General features: G+C 44.9%; 1 protein-coding gene and 1 long non-coding RNA gene across 2 annotated transcripts in view; both read right to left on the bottom strand.

Moving 5' to 3' along the window:
* LOC132023966 (uncharacterized) overlaps positions 1 to 13005 on the bottom strand; it is a 34868-nt gene extending 21863 nt beyond the window's left edge. The window contains exon 1 of the long non-coding RNA XR_009406111.1: positions 12383 to 13005. This is a non-coding gene — a long non-coding RNA (uncharacterized LOC132023966). The remainder of the gene's footprint in view (positions 1 to 12382) is intronic.
* A 5662-nt stretch (positions 13006 to 18667) lies between these two features.
* Positions 18668 to 22808, bottom strand: PMAIP1 (phorbol-12-myristate-13-acetate-induced protein 1). The gene is made up of 2 exons (XM_059410070.1): positions 22585 to 22808; positions 18668 to 20236 (listed from the first exon to the last, which is right to left on the bottom strand). Exons 1-2 carry the CDS (start codon positions 22640 to 22642, stop codon positions 20130 to 20132), a joined length of 165 nt encoding a protein of 54 aa, XP_059266053.1. The 5' UTR covers positions 22643 to 22808; the 3' UTR covers positions 18668 to 20129.
* Between the last annotated feature and the right edge of the window lie 627 nt (positions 22809 to 23435).

Genomic DNA, 23435 nt, shown 5'->3' with positions numbered 1-23435 from the left:
GGCTCGAACTCACAACCCCAAGATCAAGAGTTGCACACTTGATCGACTGAGCCAGCCAGGGGCCCACAAAATGTAATTCTGTTAAAGAAACACATTTAGCTATTTTCAGAACAACCTTATAGAGAACCAAAACAACTTAAGTCTCTTCTTAAAAAAAAAAATATAATTCCTCTAATAACAGAAAATAATAATCTGCTCATTATTTTTATGAAATGACTCTCTTAATCATTGTTTAGTCCAGCCTTGTGAATATAGGACAACAACAACAATAACAACAAGAAAAACTATGCAAATTTCACACCATGACAGACTTCTCTAAAAGAAGGTAAGAAGCATGTTTTTCCTTCCCTACTTTTGATCTAGGATCCCTAATATCCAGTAAAAAGGAAGTAAGTAAACTTTCTATTAGACAGGTAATGCTTTTGAGGTGCTGAGATGGGACGATTCGATTTAGTTTTTTTGGTTTTTAATGGTTTCATTGTAATGCACACCATCTGTATCCAAGTGTTTAAAACATGTAAGAAAAGCTTAAAGAATTATAAGTGAGCACTTCAAAGCCACCACCACTGTGACCAAATTCTGGGCCCAGGAATACAGATGGAAGAGGGAACTTCACCATCAGCTAACACACAACACACAGAGAGCTCCCAGAAGGGGCTTTTGTCCCTCTCCCCTCCTCTGTTCTCAGGATGACGATGAGGTGACTGTGTTGGTTTCCTAGGGTTGCCATGATAAATACCACAGACCAGATGCGGTAAACAACAGAAATGTATTTTCTCGAAGTTCTGGAGACTGAAGTCCAAGATCAAGTTGTCAGTAGATCTGGGTGTTCCTGGGGCCTCTCTGCTTGGATTGCTTGGCTTCCCACTGTGTCCGCACTCAGTCTACTCCTCTGTGCGTTGCACCCTTCCTGCCTCTCTCTGTGCCCAAATGTCCTCCCTTTATATGCACACCAGTCAGATGGGGTTGGGGCCTACCCTCACAGCCTCATTTCAACTTAACCACCTCTTTAAAGGCCCTGCCTCCAAGTAGAGTCGTGTTCTGAGGCACTAAAGTGAAAGGTTTCAACACACGGACTTTCAGGTGGGGGATGACACAATTCAACTTATAGCAATGACCTTGAAGCCAAGAGATGGTGGAGGCACAAGATGGAAGAATCTGGTCTCGAATCACACCTTGGAAAAGAGAAGCCTAGAGCACCTCTCAACCAGAAACGTATTAGACTTTATGTGACCAACCAATGAAGTTTTCATTTTGTTAACTCACTTATATTTGGGGATTATTTTTAGCAGTTAACCTACACTGAACAATACTCAAATGAAGGAGAACCCAGCCATCCTCTATTGAGCTTATCTAATTAAATCAGTTAATGTACTAGCTTCAGCTGATGAGGAAAGAGGGCGGATGAAGTGCGGCACCTGGGGGGCTCAGTGGGTTAATAATCTGCCTTTGGCTCAGGTCATGATCTCGGGTCCCGGGATGAGTTCCCACATCCGGCTCCCTGCCCATTGGGGAGTCTGCCTCTCCCTCTACCCGTCCCCCTGCTCATGCTCTCTCTCTCTCTCTCTCAAACAAATAAATAAATAAATAAAATCTTTAAGAAAAAAAAGAATGCAGATAAAGAGAAATGATTCTCCAGTCATATCCTTCCAAATTAACCATGTACGTTGGCTTCTAAATCACTACCTCCATTAACAATAAATTGTATGACTAATTTGAACTAACATTTTTTAGGTGCAATGAATAGTTCTGGTTTGTTATATGTGCCTAAAAGGAGTACAGAATTAACACATCTGAAATCACTCATTCACGATTGTTCAGTAAATGGATCCATCCCCGCATTCTGACAGTTCTGCGATCTCTACTAGATCTGTTGAAGTAGGAAGACTGCCAACACCCAACATTCTTCTGTTCGGATGCAGCATATTAGGATGTTAAGGGAACGACAAAAGGAACTAGACAGACACCTTCCTGACAGCTCACACAGCCTCCATGGCTGAAATGAGCTTCCACCGCCCACCGCGTGGTGAGCAATAAGGAGATACGCATGCGCAAAGATTCGATATCCGGGCAGGTGTTGCTTGTGGCCAGCCTCCCTGAAGGAAAGGACCCCTAGGGAGAGGAAGGCTGCTTTCTCGGGGCTTCCTGGTGCTGGTGACAGACAAGGCTGGCTTCAGCAGACCCTGCTACCGTCCACATGCCGTCACATTGTCCCCAGCCTCACTGAAGGCTCCTGCTCTTCCAGTCCTTTCTGTCTTGGGCAACTTTATCTGGTCTTCACTTGCAGGAGAACTGGCTCTGCTTGACCCTCCGTTCTTCCAAAACTTTTTCATCTTCCACCTGGAAACGAAAAGCCAGGAGTTTGGCCCTTGTTTCTCTGATTCTGTGATGACAGCTCTCGGATGAGGCAACAGAGCTTGGTTTCTTGCTTTCTTTCCTTTTTTTTTTTTTTTTTTTAATTTTTTAAATTTATTTAATTGAGAGAGAGAGCGCGCACGCAAGAGAGGGAACATAAGATAAGCACGGGGAGTGGGAGAGGGAGAAGCAGGCTTCCCGCTGAACAGGGACCCCAATGCGGGACTCAATCCCAGGACTCTGGGATCATGACCTGAGCCAAAGGCAGATGCTTAACACCTGAGCTACCTTGGCACCACCAGAGCTTAGTTTCTGTCTGTCCAACTGCAGGAGGTTCCTGGAGTAACCCACTTAAAATGCAGTTAATATATCAAGAGCATCTTTCTGCCATGCTGTAAAAACAAAAAGCTAGAGAAAAACGTCACCCTCGTTTATGTTTGGGGGCAAAAACAATCAAAGATAGCTGTAAGTTATCAAGGAAACGATTTACAGCGAGAGGCCATCTGTCATCTGGCGGAAAAATCTGGCAAGGCATCGGGTGGATGGTGTGGTCACACTGGACCTGAGAGAGAAGTTGCCTGCTCTCGGGTAAAAGGAAACACCCCTCAGAGACCACACAAGGCCTACGGGTTGCCGGGCACTGGCGTCCTCCTGCAGGTGAAACGTGTTTGGTGGCATTCCAAAGGCGTGTGTTGTCTGGGGCGGTCAGGTCGGAGCCACAACCACGGAAAGGAGCCTCCTATTTAGGTTCCAAGGCAATATTAAACACGGTTTAGAAATACCACATTGGGCATAATTAAACATTAGCCCGTTCAGGAAGGCTTATTTCCCTGTTTCACAGCAGACTGAACAGGATAAAATCAACCTCATGGCATGTTTAAAGTATTAAGAACTTGAAATGATTCACAAGCAGCAGGAGCTGGTCAGGCTCCCTGCTCAGTGGGGAGCCTGCTTCTCTCTGCCTGCTGCTCCCCCAGTTTATGCACTGTCTCTGATGAATAAATAAATAAATCTTTTAAAAAATATTGCCTCCTTGGTCATCATGGGCTTTATCTGAAAAGCTCCCTACTGGCCAGGAGCCAAGACATCTTAACCATTGCCACAACCATGACTTCTGCATGATGGCCCCCTTCAACCAACTCTGAGGAAACTCATTTGAAGGATGACACCACATCACTGTGAGGTCCTGAGACCGGGAACTGTATGCATGGCACACAGTAGGTGCTGAGTAAGTCGTGTGTCAACGAGTCAATGCACGAACATGTGGGTAAAGTGGCTGTGTTGTTGGGGCATGGTACACATGCTGATCAGCCTAAGTGGGTTACAGGTTTTTTTAAGTCTAACAGCCTCAAAATATTTGGTTGACATAGTGGATAATGCTAAACTCATTAATGAGGTTAAGTATAAACCCAAATTCAGGTCACTCTACTGTTCAGATGCTTTAAGTAAAACATCAAAATTCAGAACATATAGGATAAGGGGTGCCAGGCTGGCTCAGTCAGTAGAGCATGCAGCTCTCAATCTTGGGGTCGTGAGTTTGAGCCCCACCTTGGAGTGCTTAAAAATAAATAAATAAAAATTACTCTATCAGTAAACTTTAAAAGAAAAAAAAAGAATGTATGGCTAAAAAGAGAGCTGCTTCATCTTTCTAATTAAAATACTATTAAAATTATAGTAAAACAGGTGTGCCTGGGTGGCTCAGTTGTTAAGTGTCTGCCTTGGGTTCGGGTCATGATGCCAGGGTCCTGGGACTGAGTCTCGCATCGGGGTCCCTGCTGAGCGGGGAGTCTGCTTCTCTTGCCTCTGAAGCTCTCCCTTTTTGTGCTCTCTCCCCGACTCAATAAATGATTAAAAATCTTTTTTTTTAATTTTTATTTACTTATTTGACAGAAAGAGACACAGCAAAAGAGAGAACACGAGCTGGGGAGAGGGAGGGGAGAAGCACACTTCCCGCAAGCAGGGAGCCCGATGTGGGGCCTGATCCCAGGACCCTGGCATCATGACCTGAGCCGAAGGCAAACGCTTAACAACGGAGCCACCCAGGTACCCCAATGAATAAAAATCTTTTTTTTTTTTTTATTCTTTTATTTTTATTTATTTATTTATTTATTTAATTTTGTATTTTTTATAAACATATATTTTTATCCCCAGGGGTACAGGTCTGTGAATCACCAGGTTTACACACTTCACAGCACTCACCAAATCACATAGGGATTGGGAGGGAGACAAACCATAAGTGAATAAAAATCTTTTTTAAAAAAAGATTCTATTAAAACAGTTCAGAACGAGGGGTGCCTGGGTGGCTCAGTGGGTTAAGCCGCTGCCTTCAGCTCAGGTCATGATCTCAGGGTCCTGGGATCAAGCCCCACATCGGGCTCTCTGCTCAGCAGGGATCCTGCTTCCTTCTCTCTCTCTGCCTGCCTCCCTGCCTACTTATGATCTCTCTCTGTCAAATAAATAAATAAAATCTTTAAAAAAAAAAAACAAAAAAACAGTTCAGAACGAGCCCAGCTGGAAGCCGGGGTAGCTTGTGAGACGTAAGTGAAGCTTCACTTTTCCAAGCACTTTACTTTTCAATACGCTGTCCCAGTCCCTTCTCTGGTCTAGCAAGCAAGTCAATAGTCTTGCTATCTCCATTTCACAGCTGAACCAAAAGGAATTGTGGACTAAGAAAATGAACCAAGGTCACACCACCGGTGAGGCAAAGAACCAAGATTAAAATGGACATTTCCCACCATATGTAGGAGCTCGCGATGCCTAGCTAGCCAGAGCCAGGCGTTTCAACACTGGCGTTCTCCAAAGCGCCTCACACATCGTAGGCTCTCAGGAATACTCCTGAAATTAACACCCCACAGGCAGAGGCCAGAGACAGCTCCGCCACGAAGACTGAGGACTCAGGTCTAAGGCAGGTCTAAGGCAGATCTAAGGCAAGTCTCTACCTCCGCTGAGTCTTCTGACTTAGAGCAAGCTTCCAAAACTTCTAAGCTTCAATGTTCCCCTTGTTTAAAAAAAAAAAGTGGGGATAATCACACTTAGACCTGAGCGATGCCGTCAGGATTAAATGGCATCCGACTTACAAAGCACCTAAAACAGTAGCCGGCCAGCGTTGCACGCTCAGAAGAGTAAACTAGTATTGTAACAGGGGCCTTGAGAGAGTGGTTTATCCCTCCTCATTCTCCAGCCAACACTGCAGTCCTACCAAACCTGTTACAACACCCTGCGGCTTAAAAGAAAGCAACTGGGAAGGTCTCTTGTGTCCAACTGCGCTGGGCCCCACCCTGCCAGGCCCCACTGTGTTGGCTGAAGAACGTGGTCTGAGTCATCCCAGCAGCTGGCAGGGGCAATTTTAAAGTCCCATGGGGCCGTGTCCCTGATCAGATTCACCACACCCCACACCCCGCTCTCCTGTCTTTGGAGAGATAAATGACAAGGCGGAGGCCATGTGTGTTTCTGCATGTCTGGGCAGTCAACTGTGGACCAACGTCTTCTCTGAGCGTCCAACCTTGATTTGTGTGTGGATGGCACAGACCCTGGGCTCCCACCATCACAGCTGGCGTGGAAACGTAGAGAAGCGTGGGTCATTGCATTCTTTCTGGGAGTAGCAGTTTCTGTCCCCCTGCTTTAAGAAAACCACCATTTTGCACCCTCCCCCAAAAAAGAAGTTCCTTCCATATCTGACAGAAGAGGCTGATGTCTTTTTCAGTCGTCTGAACTTAACTGTTCTCCGGTTTGCCTTCAGTAGCTCGTTTTAAAAAAAGACTGTCCTGTGAACTTAACTGTTCACCGGTTTGCCTTCGGCAGCTTTTAAAAAAGACTGGCAGAAAGAAAAAAACACTTCCTGAAAATTAGCTGCTGAGTCACCCGACAAAGGTGACTGTGGCCCTTGTCAGCATCCACTGGCCGGTGAGCTGACTCACTTTTTCAGGCTTTCATTAGAGGCCTGTTCTTGCCACCACTCCCCTCCCCCCTTCCTTCCTGCAGATATCCCCCCCACCCCCGCCTAGCCCGGGGGGGTTTCCATGGCCGCCCCCTCTCACCGCACCCCCTTGGAAGCTATGCAGTGTCCCTGTCTGTGGCTCTGATTCTTCTGGAAGCATGAATGTATGGGAGGTGGGGCAGAGGCCTCAGAGGCTGGCTGCCTGCGCCCACTCCTTGCAGCTGTAGAATCCACCAGGAGCTTAAAGGAAGTTCTTTAAACGTACACCAGAGGTTACCCTAAATCATGATACACATGGGCCTTAGCAAGCCCTCCCCCATAGCACTGATGGTTTTGACAGATAGGCCCTATGGCTTAGGTAAAGAGCAGAGGGGTCAGAATCCCAGTAGGAGCACAGAAGGAGGTTGGAGGAGTGGGAGCCATCTGGTCTGGTGGTACCCAGTCCAACGGCACACTGTGGTCGACTGGGGAGCTTGGAACACACAGCCCACCTCGGGCCAATGGAATGAGAATCTCTGTCCTCAGGGTTGGGACAAGGCATTTAAACCTCCACAGGGAGTCCCCCGGGGACGAAATGGCTTGCAAATACTACCGAGTCACAGACTCCCCCACTGCGGAAATAGACAACCTCCTTGAACACCATTTCAGGGGAGATCCTGACCCCCTGAGAGTTCCCTGTCAGGTCAGACTCCTCTTTAGGCAAACGGTGAGTAAGGTCAGGCAATGTAAAGCAGCCCCCCTCTCGTCCCCCCCGACCCAGCGGTAAGACCCTGAGTTACAAGAAGCACGTTTGATACCCTTCTTTCTGTCCTAGTGGTGAGTACTCGTCAGAAATAATTCTCTCTGACCGAACCTACCAAGGCATCACAAATAATGAGAAAGGCAATGGTTGCTGTTTATCTTAACCCATGCATTGACGGATCTAATCTCAGGTAAGTCACGCCATAACACTTCAATCCATAAGTCCATTTCCACCACCTTCTTGAAGTTTACTAATTATCCTCAATACCCCTTCCTAGGGTTAAAGTGTGTCCCCCAGATATGTTGAAGTCCTGACTCCCCGTCCTTACGAATGTGACCTGAATTGGAAATAGGGTCTTTCCAGGACGGGCCTGAGTCCAAGATGGCTGGTGTCCGTTTAAGAAGAGGAAGAGGCCATGGGAAGACCTGAGCACACAAGGGGAATGCTGTGTCAGCATGGAGGCAGAGCCCGAGGGATGCCTGCATCTAGACATCAAGGAGAGCCAAGGATTGCCAGCAGAGAGAAAAGGCCAGGAAGGATTCTCCCCTACAGGTTTCAGGTTTCTGGTCTCCAGAACTGTGAGAGAATGAGTTTCTGCTGTTGTCAGCCGCTGAATTTGTGGTACTTTGTAAGGTGGCCCTAGGAAAGTGATACACCTCCTATTGTCCCATGGATATAAAGGGCAAAGGTGACTCAGGACTGCTGCTGGGGCTCTGCGTGCCAGCCTCCCACACTGGCTTGGCCAGGAGATGCCCCACTGGGAGCTCCGAGACTACTCTCTGCTTTTTAGGAAGCGTCCCCTTCACTCTTTTGCTCCCTGTGGCTTCTCTCATGGCACCCTCTTTGCTTTCTTTGGGCACTTCCACCGGTCTCCGCTGTCCATCTCCCCACCTGGATCGTGACTCGTGACTCCCCTGGGGCAGGGATAATGTCTGCCTGGTCCACGGCCCACACCTATCTCAGTGCCTGGCATGAAGTCATCTCTGAGTAAGTGAGTGCATGAATGTGCAAATGGCATCCAATCTTAATCTTTTTTTAAAAAAAGATTTTATTTTTTAAGTGAACTCTGTACCCAAAGTGAGGCTCGAACCCCCAGATTAAGAGTCGCATGCTCTTCTGACCCACCCAGCCAGGTGCCCCTATTTAACTTTTGTCTTGGACTTCCCTGCTGAGTCTCACCCCATCTGTCCCCTTCCTGCCTCACCTGAGTGAGGCCAAATATTCTCGACCATGATGATTATTCCTTTACTGGCCTCTCTTTCTCTGCACCTTCCTAAACTTTCTATTCCCAGGTTCATTTTTTGTTTAAGCGTATTTATTTATTTTAAGTAATCTCTACCACTGGGTGTAGACCCAGTGTAGGGTTTGCACTCAAGACCCCAAGATCAAGAGTTGCATGCTATTCCCACTGAACCAGCCAGGCGTCCCCCAGGTTCATCTTTTACCTCATTTTCTATCTAACTTTTTTAGTCGTAACTACCACTGGTATTTATATGAATCCCCAACTTCAGGCCAAGTTCTTCCCTGAGCTTTAGGGTTATATATCCAAACTGTCTGCTACATGCTTCTACCTAAACATCCCACAACTCCAGCAAAAAAAAAAAAAAAAAAAAAAAAGTCAATCCACTTTCCCTCTTCTTCATATCTGAGATCTGTCCCTGATTCTCCTACCCTAAACTGCTGCCAGCATTGAGGCCTTCATCATCCTTCTACAACAATATCCTCTATACTGCTCCAGATTTTATACTTAACATCCCTCATGACCATCCTTTGTATAGGCACAGGCTGAGATATTTAAAAATCAACTTTCCAATCACTCCCTACTTAAAGTAGCACATTCATTCTACAAGATAGAGTCCAAGCCCCTTCATATGACAAACCAGACCCTAGTTATCTCTCCTACCTTCAACTTTAAGACCCCGCAGCCCCAAAGTGTTTTTACAAGCCGTGTTGTTCTCCTTATACTATGTTTGCTCTTGTTGGTTCCTCTGAAAGAAATGAACTAGTTAGCTTCTCCTTCTCACTCAATGTGCCAGGGGACAGTCTTTAGAAATAGGTATCAATAATCCCTAATTCCTAGTATGTGTGTCCTATGTAATCCCCTCCCTTGGAGTGTAGGTTGAACCTAGCAACTTGCTTCTAACAAAAATAATAGAGCAAAAGTGATGGGATGTTGCTTCCATGATTAGGTCATAAAAGATTATGATTCTGTCTTGTTTGCTTTCTCTTTCTCTCTCACATATTCTTCTCGAATGCTTCTCTGATGAAACAAGATGGGGAAGTCCATGTGGCAAGAAATTGGGGGTGGCTTCTAGCTGATGACCAGTTAAGAACTGAAGACCTCAGTCCAACAAGCATTAAAGAACTAAGTCCTCTTAGAGAGCTTAAAAGTAGATCCATGCCCATCTGAGTCAACCTTATTTAACACCTTCATTGCAACCTAGTGATTGGCATGAGAAACCCTGAAGCAGAACATCCTCTATTCCTTGCCTAGATTCTTGACGCTGAAACCATGAGCTAATAAATGTGCATTGTTTTAACCTGTTAAAGTTGGGCGTAATTCGTTACATGGCAATATACAACTGATGCACTCATTTCGTACAACATATATTCCATGAAGACTTCAATACCTCCTGCCAAACACTCACACACACATGCACACACACACACACAGACACACACTTTGTGAGCCTCAGAGCAACATTTTGTGTTCACCTCTTAACACTGTATTTAGCAGATTAATTGTAACAATGTATTTAGCAGATTAATTGTAACAATGTGTTTTTGTCTTGGTGTCTCTACTATGCCTTGAGACATTTGCAGCTGTGACATGTGTTCTTGGTTATTTTATCTTTCTATCTCTAGTGTCAAATGTAATTCTTGGAACACATGGTCAAAAATTCTTTCATGGGGGTGCCTGGGTGGCTCAGTGGGTTAAAGCCTCTGCCTTCAGCTCGGGTCATGATCTCGGGGTCCTGGGATCGAGCCCCACATCAGGCTCCTTGCTTAGCGGGGAGCCTGCTTCCCTTCCTCTCTCTCTCTGCCTGCCTCTCTGCCTACTTATGATCTCTGTCAAATAAATAAATAAATCTTAAAAAAAAAAAATTCTTTCTGGATGAATGATTAAATGAGTGAATGTGTATCATTTTGCTAAGTGATACACAGAGATTAAAAAATCAAGTAAGATCATGTTATACCTGTAGGAGCATTAATCAAGTTAGAGGAGCTGACATAAAGTCAATTAACATAAATATGAATTAAATAAGTGTTGGGTCATAAGAAAAATATGCTATGGACATATAGAAGATACAATGTCCTTTCTGATCCGGGCAATCTGAAAATATTTCCCGAGTAAATGGCTTTTGACATTGGCCTTGAAGGTTAACAGAACTTTGAGCAGCAAAATTGGGAAGGAGAGGAACCCAAAATTAATGAAAACAATAAACAAATCCTAGAAAGTGAAAAGGTCTCACAGAGTGACAGAGTCCCGCCTGGTGCCAGGGTGAGAAGCCAGATGGAGATGAAGATTGAAGATCAGTTATAGCTTAAAGGGTGCAAGCGAGGTCATTGGTCTTAGAGAACATGGTGAAAGCAGAACCTTGGGAAACTGACATTTAAAGACCAAGAGGAAAGAGGAACTTGCTACGAAGAGTGAAGGGGACTCGGGCACATGATGTGGTATGCTAATCACTTCACAGAAGTTTGAAGGAGGAGGCGGTGCTCTAGGGTCGAGTATGATGCAATCTTAAGAGGCCTTGAGATGTGGCAATTAGGCCACTATTAGCTTTTAAGAAAACGAGTAACCTTTAAGAAAATGAAAAAAAGGAGATGCAAGGCAGAAGTAAGATGATAAAAATAGATATGTTTGAGGAAGTCAACCAACCTTTGAAGAAGCATCCGAGTGATACATAACTTGGAGACCAGCCTGTTAAGACTTTGGAGTCATTGGCCATTCTGACAGTGAAATGATTTATCTTATAAACAACATCTTTCTCTGAAATAAAATACACCCACGCAACTTTCAGTCTCAGGGTCGTGAATTCGAGCCCTACCTGAGAAGTGGAGATTACTTTACAAAAAAAAAAAAAAGATCTTTAGAAAAAAAAGAAAAAAGAAAAACCTGACCCTCCTCCCCATGTGACTTTTTCCCTTTCTCCAACAAACACCTTCGTGTTTTTTAACTGTTCATTCTGGACCATTTACATGTTACATCTGGCTGCGTCATCTGTCCCCTCAGCTAAACTGCAAAGCCAATCAATCACGACTTTCTTCATGTCTTCACTCAGTATGAACTGAGTAAGTCCAATAAAAACCATGATAACCTTTGGCTTTCGTAAACTCTTTGTAATCAGCCAGAGCATTTCTTTTCCAGCAGTGTTTACTGGAAGCTTGCTAACTGGCAGATTCTGCGCTGGGAGCCTTGTATCCATGTATGAACCCTGGGATTCTACAGGGCTAGGAAGTTGTGATTATCTGCTTTTCACAAATGAGCCAAGAGTGGAAAAGAAAAGTGAGATATGGTTTATTTCAACGAAGATCCTCAGAGATTAATTTGCCAAAGTTATACATGCCAACACATTACAGCCACACAGGGCTGAGCGAACCTTCCCGGATCACCCAGGCTGGAGGGCATTTCCAGAACATGAGACGTTCAGTTTTAAAACCAGGCAAACCAGGGCTAGGAAACTTTCCATAGACTTTAGGGATGAAACAGTAAAATGCTGTAAAAAAGAAAGGGGCTAATATCTATGCCTGGTTAGCAATATTTATAGTGACGAGAATTCCAGTTTATCTATAAGATGATTTGGGTTGAAAATGACAGCAGATGGGGTGCCTGGTTGACTCAGTAGGTTGGGCCTCTGCCTTTGGCTCAGGTCATGATCTCGGGGTCCTGGGATCAAGCCCCACATCAGGCTCTCTCCTCAGGCTCTCTCCCTCTGCCTGCCTCTCTGCCTACTTGTGATCTCAATCTCTCTGTCAAATAAGTAAATAAAATCTTTAAAAAATATATTAAAAGAAAATGACAGCAGAGTGTATTTCTAAACGTTTGAAATACACTTATCATTTCCCAGCTTAATCTTGAAAGTGTGGTTAACAAGTGAGCCACATCTAGCATCTCAGCAGCCTTCTTCCAACTTGTATGTCAATTTCAAGTCTAGAAGAAAAGCCGAGACTTATCATCCTGGCCGGTACTTTCTGAAGTGTTAGCCTGACTTCCTTATATTCTTCTAGATCTATATTATGAGAGTTAAGTAAAAGTTTAGTGCTAATTCTCAGAAATCTGTTCTAATGCAACACCAATACAAGTTTCAAGAAGAGGAAAGGAGCATTTTTATCACTTTACTTACAGATGCTGTATTGTGGTGTGTCTTTTCTTTCTTTCTTTCTTTCTTTTTTATAAGATGGACAAAGGAAGATGCTTCCCCCTCTGCTTTCTGATAAACATGTATGTTTCTTTAACACAGAGGATCCGGGAATCGCTTAATAAAAAGTAACCTTCGTAAAACAAAAGGACTTCATAATCGTCACAGTCACCCACTGCTCCCGGCCCCTCCTCCAACACTTGTCCAAATGAATCATCAAGAAGGCAGACTGGTTCATTTAGATGTTCTCTATTGTTTGGTTAAAAAAAAAAAAAAATGGTGGCAACGACTTCTTCCTAAGGCTGCTTGGCTTTGCTGAAAATAGGGCGGATGCTGTGGGGCAGCCGACAAAACACACAAATTGCTGCTTTGACTGGCTTCTTTGAATCCTTTTCTTTCCCATTACAAATAGCTCCTGCGGGTCTGCTCCAGTAGGTGCTGTTTCCGCATTGACCAGTAAAAAGCAAGCCAGCAGGGAGCGTATCTTTCAAATTAATTCCATGTTCAACCACTACAAACCCTTCGGGAGATGAGATGCCTCAGCACCTTCCCTCCAGATTCCCTCTCATTCAGTTTCTTGGAATAACGTGACTCCGTTTCTGAGGTCACGTTTCCATCTCTGGAGGTTGGAAATCACCTAGAAGCAACCTGCAGCAGTGCTGTGTTAGAGGGGTGTGAACTGGCGGGCACTTATCAGGATCTTTCACATATCAGCTGGTTTAATCATCAACCTTACACCCTCGGAAAACCCAGGGGTATAAAACTTGGCTGTATTTAATGAAGCACTGGAGTGGAAAACAAACCAGCTTTGCTTTGGGATGGGGCCCTTCCCTGTCCCCCTTGGGAGGCAGCTGTATTACAATGGCAGGGGAAGACTGCATTGGGGTTAGAAAGGCACAAGTTCAAACCCCATGTGCGTTCCACCCGTCTGATAATCGACTTTGGGGAAATTGTTGATTGTCTGAGGCTCGTTCCTCTGCTATGAAATATGAAAGCTAATCATAATTTCCAAATATGTGACCACAAGATGATACAATAAAACTGTTTCTAAAGTGCTTGGCACATTGCCAGTGATAGCTAAGAAGTGTTTATCTTGTAGAAGTACTGTTCGGCTGAATGCAAAGTCAGAAAAGCTCTAGGGAGAAACCTTGGGGGTCAATGCAACTCGGGTTTCCTCCCGCCGAAAACAAAAGCAGCCAGGATACAACTTCTGTCCTCCAGATGAACATGTTTTCACAGATTCATCTCAGGGGAGAGGCTGCCCTTTATGATTCCCTGCTTAAAACAGACTTACCCAACTCCAGCCAAGTCCAACATAACTACACAAGACCTTACCTATTTTTTGAGGCAGAATTCTGTAAATCAGGACCTGAATTTTTCCATGAATACCTGCCGGGGGCTTTGGGCAATTCAATGGTATTCATGAAACCTATTATGTACGGGGTGAAAATAAATGTTTTGCCTTCACTAGAAGGTAAATTAGAAGCAGATGGGCTCCTCAAGGGAAAAACTGCCACTTCCTCTCCAGCCCCACCACTGCCCTGCTACCTTTTCTCAAAAGCTTTCATTTTAGTCTAATAATCTTAATTGGGCAAGATCTTCCCATAGCTCTGGAAGGAAGCTAATATCTAACCCTCTGTCTTGAAGTTATCTGACCTTTACTGAGCAGGACTGTGAGCCGGACACCCTGCACATTCTCTCCTTGTTCGATTCTCAAGATGCTTTGAAATCGGTGTATCTTACACCCTTTTATAAGAAAACCGAGATCGAGCCATTTATCCAGAGCCCCGCAAAGAAGGAGTGGCAAAACGTGGCTGAGTCCGAAGTCCAAAGCCAATGCTAATTGCAGAGAAAGAAAGTTTGTGGTTTTAAAAATAGACGTGCAGTTGGAAATGGGCAAATCTCACAGCTCCATTAGAGGTCATTAGTGAGAGAACGTGCTGAAAAGAAAAGAAGCCTTTTACTAAGACACGAGAAATACCAAAGGGCCATTTGTACATTCCTTTTCCAATCCAAACCCAAACCCAGGTTCCACGCACCCTTCGGGTTCTAATCACAGACAGTGTACAGTTCAGAGCACACCTACGGGGACCCAGACTTACGAAGGAAAGGAATCCTAAATCCGCACCTGTCACTCATCACTTCCCTCATTTTTCTGGTTTTTACAGTAACTGATCTGGAAGAAGACTGTAGGTGGGTGTGACTGTTTCAGTCTGACTTTGTTAAACTGACTTCTGAAAGTCCTTAAAACAGAAGCTGAAGTGAGGGCCTGGATTGTATTGACAAAGGTTTTGCTCTTGAACCATGACCTATTACGTGAGAGACTCGGACGGTAGGGTGTGTCCTGTCAGGTGACCCCAACTATTTTCACCTACATATAAGAAGCTTCCTTGCAACAGGGACACCACCATCAGGGAAGCCAGAGTCCATGGGGAATTTTCACGTCCAGGAAAATACTTAGAAGTCCAAGATGTTTCTGCCCAGCCTCGTCCCAAACTTAGAATCAGTGTTTGGGAGAAGAATTTGGGAAACAGATTATTGGAGGGGGAGTTTTAAACCTACTCTCCTACTTTTTGCAAACCCTTCAGTTTTCTCTTACACTGTGTGCAGGATGGGGCTGGTGGGACAGGGAGTGGGTCGGGGATCTTCCCATTCTCTGTCTCAAACCACAAATGACCTAAGAGGGGATGCAGAGGAATCACTCGGGTTCGGACAGGTTCTGCTCAGTCTCACAGTTCACAGAAGGCTTGGCTTTGATTCCGAAGCAGGGCGCTCTCCGCTCTCCATCATACTCAGTCGTAAGACTGTCATCAAGATTCCAGTTGTCTTCCCCGAGGAGCATTCCCTCGGACAAAGGTTCAAGCAGTTTGGCAAGATTTTCACAGTCTGTGCTGTTCTGGCCCACAGGGAGCTCACTCACACACACTCTCTCTCTCTCTCTCTCTCTTTGTGTGTGTGTGTTGTGGGGGGAGAGTTGTTGCAAGGGATTAAAAAGCCCAAATCACAGCACACAGAGCCTTCAGACTAAAGGAAACAACTTATCTTGTTCACAGATACATTGCTAGATGATAAAGAGATCAGTGATAGATGATAAGTGACTTTTTTTTTTCCCACCCGCTGTAGTATCAGTCCTCACGTTCTTGCCCCAAGCATTACTCCCAGTTTTCCCTGTGGAAGCACAGGCTAGAATTTAATGAACTGCCAAGTTCTGAGGGCTGGAAAGTGACAAGGCCGTGATTGGAGTGTTTGCTTCCTCTTCTGCATTGTTTCTCTGGAACTGTTTCTCATCTACTCGATTTACACATAAAAAAAATTACAGTATTCAGGGGTCCCTGGCTGGCTCAGTCGGTAGAGCACGTGCCTCTTGATCTCAGGGTCAGGAGTTGGGCCTAGAGCTTACTTTTTAAAAAATTAAATTAAAAATTACAGTATTTATTAATGAGTACCATGACCACAGATTTGTATGGAATCAGTTGTATACATGAGATAATGGAGTAAGTATAAATTCAAGATGGTGACACTTGAACATTTCTAAAGTTTTTGATTAGATTTCTGTATCCTTTAGTAATTGCACATTGCAGCACAAAGAGATCTCTGTCCCTCTTCTCTCCTCCCCATTTCTGACCTGCATCCTTCCCCAGCCCCCACAGTCCCTGAAATGATCAGTAACTTAGGCAGATTTAATAACTGTAGAGAGACAATACAGGCATTTTCCCTAAGGACAGGAAAGACACATACACAGAGATAAATAAATTCACCAAACAAGAAAAGCTTGCTTTGGCAGAGACTTTGATAAAGCTCTATAAGCTATACTCTGTTGAGTATCCAAAATCTTGAGTCGTTACTGGTTTTTCTCTTAAATTGTGTAAATGTAAATTACACAATTAGATACATGTATTCTTGATTAATAATGGAAGGAGAGCTGATAAAAAACATGTCAAAATAAAACTATCAACACAGGAGGGGCACTTGGCTGGCTCAGTTGGAGGAGCCCACAAGGCTGGCTCTTTGGGTCATGAGTTCCACCCCCACGTTGGGCGTCGAGATTACAAAAATAAATAAACTTTAAAACCAAAAAACCTACCAGCATAGGACAGCTTACTAAAGCATGTCACATTATTCCTTGACGTGTAGCCCATTTGTTACCTGACCATATTTGTTTGGGGGAGTTTAATTCCTTTACACATTCAAATGATACAAGGAGACAGCTCCAGAAGAAATTCTGTCCAGTTTATAAAAATTAAAAATAGGGATGCCTGGGTGGCTCAGCCTGTTGAGCATCCCACTCTTGGTTTCTGCTCAGGTCATGATCTCAAGGTCGTGGGATCCAGCCCCCTATTGGGTTCTGCATGGCATAGCCTAGAGCCTGCTTGTCCCCTGCCCTCCCCCCAAGCTCTGGCCCCGAATAAATAAAATCTTTTTAAACAAGTGAACAAAATATAGTTCTTGAAATTTGAGGCCCATTTTTTAAATGGTTTGGAATATTTAGGATTCAGAATGAAGCTTCCATGGGTTTAGACCTTCTTCAGTTACTTCAGTCATAGCCTTAATTCTGGTATTATTGCATTTCTGATTTTATTTTTTTCCTAAACGTCCCATCATTTTGCCAAAGTTTCAAATATGAGAGACTGTGCTTTGCTAAAGTGATTCACTATTGTTTTAATCCAAGACACAAAGCCCAGGAGGCCTTCCCCTCTACGCGCTGTGGACGGAATGACGGTAACTTTAATGTGAAGGACTACAGACATGCCGGTGCAGAAGATAGTGATTTTTTTTCTTGTTCAATTTTTAAACTAAGTCTAAGAATTACACTTTTTGTATGCATTTTACTAACAGCATACATTGCCATCTCTAGGTGACTTTTCAAATATAAAGGTTATGGAGATTTTCTCTTACATATAAATGCAAGCCAAACTATTTTTTTAATTCCCAGTAGCTTTTCGTTAGTCAATATTTACAATTATGTGGACATCCTGGGAATTTTTTGACATTGTTTTTCTGGGGTGCCTGGGCGGCTCAGTTGGTTATTGGGCTCAGGTCCTGATCTCAGGGTCCTGGGATGGAAGCCGGCATAAGGTTCCCTACTCAGCAGAGAACCTGCTTCTTTTCCCTCAGTCTCTGCCCCTCCCCCTCGCTGGTGTTCTCTCTCTCAAATAAATAAAGTCTTTTTTAAAAAATAATTCTTTGAGGGCGCCTGGGTGGCTCAGTGGATTAAAGCCTCTGCCTTCAGCTCAGGTCATGATCCCAGGGTCCTGGGATGGAGCCCAGCGTCGGGCTCTCTGCTCAGCAGGGAGCCTACTTCCTCCTCTCTCTCTGCCTGCCTCTCTGTCTTCTTGTGATCTCTGTCTGTCACATAAATAAAATCTTTAAAATAATAATAATAATAATAATAATAATAATAATTCTTTGAAAATATATAGTCCTCAGACCTTAAGATTGTGCATGGTGCCAAAGCTTTCCTATGCTACTCCTTGTATTTAAAAAAAAAAAAAAAAAGCAGCAAGGGTACTCTTAGGAAAACTCATTAACACCAACAGAGCACTTCTGGCTACGCAGAGGGGCAGAGGGAGAGGAAATCCTCTTCCAGAGACTCTCAAATCAAATCACCTTTACGGAGCCAATCTCCCCCACCCTCCCTCCCCCAATGGCCTGGGGCAGCCCTTCATTTCCCCCTACCCAGGGTGCCACCTTCCTGCGGTAGCCTCTCCTCTTAGCCTCCCCTTCGGAGCAAGGTAATTTACACTCTGGGGTTTCAGCCTAAAGAGCTACCAACTAGGAGTTCTCACCCTCTAACAGGAAAGCCACTCCTGCACGTGACTAGCTTCAGATGAAGCAATACTAGATGCTCAGGGTTGGGGCAGATGAGAGAGAACTGTGAGGCCATCGTCAAGGAAACCACCCAGAAGCTTCTCTAGCTGGCAGAGGTCCCCAAGCAGCCAAGGAAGGGACACATTGTAGCCCCATGGATATTGACTAATCTCTATAGGCAACTTTCAATAAATCACTCTCCAGGAACTAAGACATTCAAGATCTCTGCCAGGCATGAATTTCTTCTTTTTCACTATTTCCTCTCCTCATTAAACAGCAAGTCCTTTGACAGCAGAAATCATGCTAAATGTCCCCGTATGTTCCACTCCAGGCAAAAGAACTGTGACTGAGGAGGTGGTGCTCAGAAAGGACCTGCTGATGGAAACCTGTCAAACCATTTTGGTTTCGTAATGAATACTGGGCCGGTGATGTGATGACAGAAAGGAACACGCAGAGAAACGGTGATGATTCTAGTAGTTTATAGCTACAGTATCCAATTTTGTATGTATAAATACAGTTACAGACCATAAATATCCTAACAGCAAAATATCTGCCTCTAGACAGACAAAAAGCATTTTTGCAACTAAATAATACTGAGGAAAAAACAGATACTGAGGTAATGTTTCATCTAAAGTGACCACAGCCTAGGGCAAAACATTCTTACTGTTAAGTTCAAGTGGTTATGAAAGCCTTGTCTCATAACCTAAAAATGTGACTTTAATAGACATTTTCAAGCAAAATGGTATTTTCATCATAAATAGGTAAAATAAATATTATTATTCCTGTTGAAATTCAATCATGACATTATTTTTTATCTATCTAGGGATGCAGACTGGCCTTTTAACAATAAAAAAAGGGAAATTCATGAAACTTTTCTCAGAATCTACATATTATTCTAAAGCAAATTATACATATATGGCATTTTTATTCCAGGCGAGAAATCCAAATCCAATCCCCCTTAAAAAAAAAAAAAAAAAAAAAAAAAACTATGTAAAACATACTTAATTTCTCTTAAAAGATCACTTCCTATGAGACATACCCTGACCAGTTTGAGAAAGGCCTTTTACAGATTTTAGAAACTTCTCTAGAAACACATTCATCTTATCAAGTTACTTTAGTATATTTGTTTTACTAAGTATTAATTACAACAGTAAAAAAGCCTAAATCACCTTTTTCCCTCATTATTTCTGATTCTAGAAAATCCCTGTGCTCTTTATCTTGAAACATTCTACCTTCAAGAATCTTACTGGAGCCAACTAATACCTCTATCACATTTTTTTCAAGGTACAGGCTTTCCCATTAAGATTCACAGAAACATAATTCAAGGATCATCTGAACAGAAGCGATACATTTTTGAGTCAGAAGAAACAAAGCTTTCAAATCATTTTATATTTTGTAGTGACCTGTGGAATCCACACTCTCTACAACATTCAGTGTTCTGAGAATGAAATGTTTACTTTTAACAAGATAATATATAAACCAAGTCTTATCCCTCACTCTGGAGTTGTCATCCCAAAATAAAACCCAACACTGAAGACATATGTTTCTTTGCCTCTGACCACTGTCCATTCATCTGCCAACTCCGCTTACAGTAGGCTGCACAGCAACCTTCAGCAAAATTACCGGAATAATTTCGGAAGTTAAAAACAAAATGTTAAGTAATTAAGTCCTTATTTTTCAAAGCTCCTCCATTCTTGCTTTAAAATAAACAAAATGGTTTTATAACATCCTCACGAGCCAAAACAAATGTCTTCTGGAAAATCAACAAAAATCCGTCTTTGTTGTATCCCATCTTCATTTCCAAGGACGTCCAAAAAGCAAGTGAGATCTTCTCCATTACAAGGCATTTCCTCTAGATTAAATTTGCACCTACTGGGGAATCTTCCAATTTAAAGCAATCTCCTTGTTCAAGCTTCCGAGGCAGTCAGGTTCCCGACCGAAAGAGTTTAGATATCAGATTCAGAAGTTTCTGCCGGAAATTCAGTTTGTCTCCAAATTTCCTGAGTTGAATGGCACACTCCATTTCGGGGTCTGAAAAGGAAGGCTAAACATTAAAATCACACTGGTATTACCAACTGCAACCAGCAAGAGTTAATGTGCCCATCCAAGGGACAAGCTGAGTATTTACTCAGTGAACATTTACCTTAACTTTAGCTTTATGTACACCCATTTTCTCAATGCAAGAAAGGTGACTTAGCATGCATACCCTCCCCCCAACACACCATATACAGACACACTGTGACTCATAAATCAATAGAATAGTTAAGAATAAAGATGTTTACTCTGAAATGTGTGTGTGTGTGTGTGTGTGTGTGTGTGTGTGTGTGTTGAAGCACACTAAATGAGGCAAATGCTCCCTTTCAACAGGGGAACTTCCATCATACACCACAGAGTTAAGGATTAAGGAGCCTTGGCCAGCCTCAGGTGACATCATCCTCTTCTCACTCACTGAGGGTTGGTTGGGGGAACTGAAGTCAAATCCTGGAGTATGCTGTTTTTAAGTAGAATGTTTTTTAAATGGCAATAATTCACACCTCGTATTAGACCTTCATCAATAGACAAATCTAAATGTATTTTCCCCTCCTTTTTAAAAGATTTTATTTGACAGAGAGCACAAGCAGGGGGTGTAGCGGAGGGAGAGGGAGAAGCAGGCTCCCCGCCAAGCAGGGAGCCTGATATGTGGCCCAGAACCCAGGATCATGACCTTAGCAGAAGGAAGATGCTTAACCAACTGAGCCACTCAGGTGCCCCTCTAAATGTATTCTTAACCTCACTGAAAAACTTTGAAATGTTCTTCTAAGACTCATAAAATCTTGCAAAAATAAGACCACATTCTCTAAAATAACTTATAAATTTACATTACACTGTAAACCAAATTCTTCTTACAAACCCAATTTGTGCAACTCCACTGCCTTTATGAGTGAAGCAAAAATGTTTAATTCACAAGTTTACTACTTTTTAGAAGCGATATATTGTCATTAAATGAGTATTAATTTAAGAAAAAGGATTACAAAAGGATTTTAAAGGGGAAAAAATGATCTCTTTCCCCAAAAGAGGGGGCAGAAACTAGCTGCTAGTTGTTTCCTTCATCTCTGTTACACTTCTATAAAAGCGGTAATTTAAAAAAAATTAAAACTACCTGTGGTGAGGGATGTTAACTAGCGCTATTTCACAATATATACGTAAACCGAATCATCCTTTGATACATACATCAATCAAGGCTAATACAATGTCCTAGGTCACTTGTATCTCAATTAAAAGATGTATTACTGTCCAGTCGAGTTTAAGGGGGCCCTTTCTGCTGTCCTGTATTATTAGGAATGAAGTGGAAAATGGCAGAAAGGTATGCTCAGCTCAGGCCTTCTGGAAACCAGAGATTTCTTGGACATCACAAAAGGTGGGTCAAACTTTTTGGCCTCCCAAGAGCGACCCCGAGGGAGCACCCCGGTGCCCACTTAGGCAGGATGGTCACCCCACTTCCTTGCAAGCCTCACAGGCTCTATAAATCGAAAGTTAAAAGGGGGCCATCAGCGTCTGATGCAATAGCAGTATGACGAATTTTGAGCTCCGAGCCTGCAGCCGCCTTCGCTACACCCCCTTAGCGGATGGCTGCCCTGTGTGTTAAGATTTATAAGGGAGAGGGCGGGTCTAAAAACTTACTCGATGAGGCTTTATGGAGGGAGGAAGAAAGAATGGATGGATGAAAAACCACTACAGTGACCATCTGCTGTTCTCCTATCCATCTCCACAACCAATAACGACTGCTAAAATGTTACCACTCAAGACAGCACAACTTTCCCGGCTCCAGTGGTCCTCGCGGGACCTCCGTAACGCTAATCGGCCCTCGGTGGCAGAGCCCCCATAGACCGAGGCGTAACGGACCGTTTTGTGTTGGGGGCCCGAGAGTGGCTACACTCAGAGCGGGGGCCCTCCATGGTCCCCGACTCCGGAGAAAGAGGGCCGGTCGCCAGGCCGCTCCCAGAGGAGCCTCTCCCGTCCCCACCTGCCGCGATCAGGACTTTCTCCTCGCGACTGCACTTGCACTTTTTCTCCCCGTGGCCCCGGGGCAGAGAAAGTGGGGCTGGAAGGCAAGCAAGGCGAAAACAAGGCTTCGTGCCTCCGCTAAGATCCCAATGTGCATCCCATATCGCGTTTCCTCCCTCACCATCTCCACCATCCGCGGTAAAAACCCTGAAAAACTTCCCGGAGGCGCCCCCAAAGCATGTCCAAGGGCGCAGACCTGCCGGGCCCGGAGGCCGCGAGCTACTGGGAAGACCCCGCCGGGACCGGGACCGAGACCTCGACCCTGAACCTCGCCCCGGCCCCGGCCCCGGCCCCGGCCCGGGTCAGGATCTCGGCGGACCCCAGCTGCTCCCTACCTGCCGGGGCCCGCGCTGGGCTCGGCTGCGCGCTCTTACGCGCCTTCTTCCCAGGCATCTCCACAGGCAGCCACCGGAGCTGTGCGGTAAAACCCCGGGGACCTCAGTCCAACCCGAGCCCCCTTAGGGCAGCAGGAGGCGAGCAGCACGCGGGTCGCGGACGGGCAGGAGCAGCGCGCAAGACCGGAGCGGACCGAAGACTGCCCTCTCCGGACGATTCTCGCGCCCCGCTCGCTCCTTATAAAGGGACTGTCCCGGGAACCGTGACGTAGCGAAACTTGACTGTGCGCCCGCCCCTGTCCCCGCCCCCGAGGGCCGCCGCACTGGGGGATATGCCCGGACTCGTTAGCGCTCCGCGGCGGTGGCGGCGATCCGCGTCTACACCCCGTCTCGCCTCGCCGTGACTCCCTTCGCTAGCGGGGCCCGCGCGGAGGGGGTCCGGGCCGAGAGCGCGCCCCCGCCCCACGTGGCCTCGGTCGCAGCTGTGGCGGAGCCGGGAAGTCGCGGGAGGGGAAAGTTCTAGCGAGAAAGCGGCGGCCTTCTTGGGGAGGCCGGGCGCCGGGTCCTTATCGTAAACCGGCAATTAGAGACTCTAACGAAGCCGACCCCGGAACCAGATCCGAAAGGGGGAGCTCGAGCTCGGAGGGCACGGGTGGTTGCGGGGAAATGAGATGAAGAAAACGTTCCCAGCAGTAGAGAGGGTGCCAGAGGCAAAGGGACTCACGTACCAGACTGAAACCCTGGGGAGAGCAAGTACACACGAGTTTGATCTGGAAGGGGGTTGGGAACGGTGGGCAGAGGGCTTAGTCCCCCGCCCCAGCTTGGGCTGGTGGAGCGTATTCCCTCTGGAG

The sequence above is a fragment of the Mustela nigripes genome, chromosome 8 (genome assembly GCF_022355385.1).
Source record: "Mustela nigripes isolate SB6536 chromosome 8, MUSNIG.SB6536, whole genome shotgun sequence".
In the NCBI taxonomy this organism is placed as follows: Eukaryota; Metazoa; Chordata; class Mammalia; order Carnivora; family Mustelidae; genus Mustela; species Mustela nigripes.
Note: the sequence above shows the minus strand (reverse complement) of the source record. Positions and strands in the feature narration are given on the sequence as shown.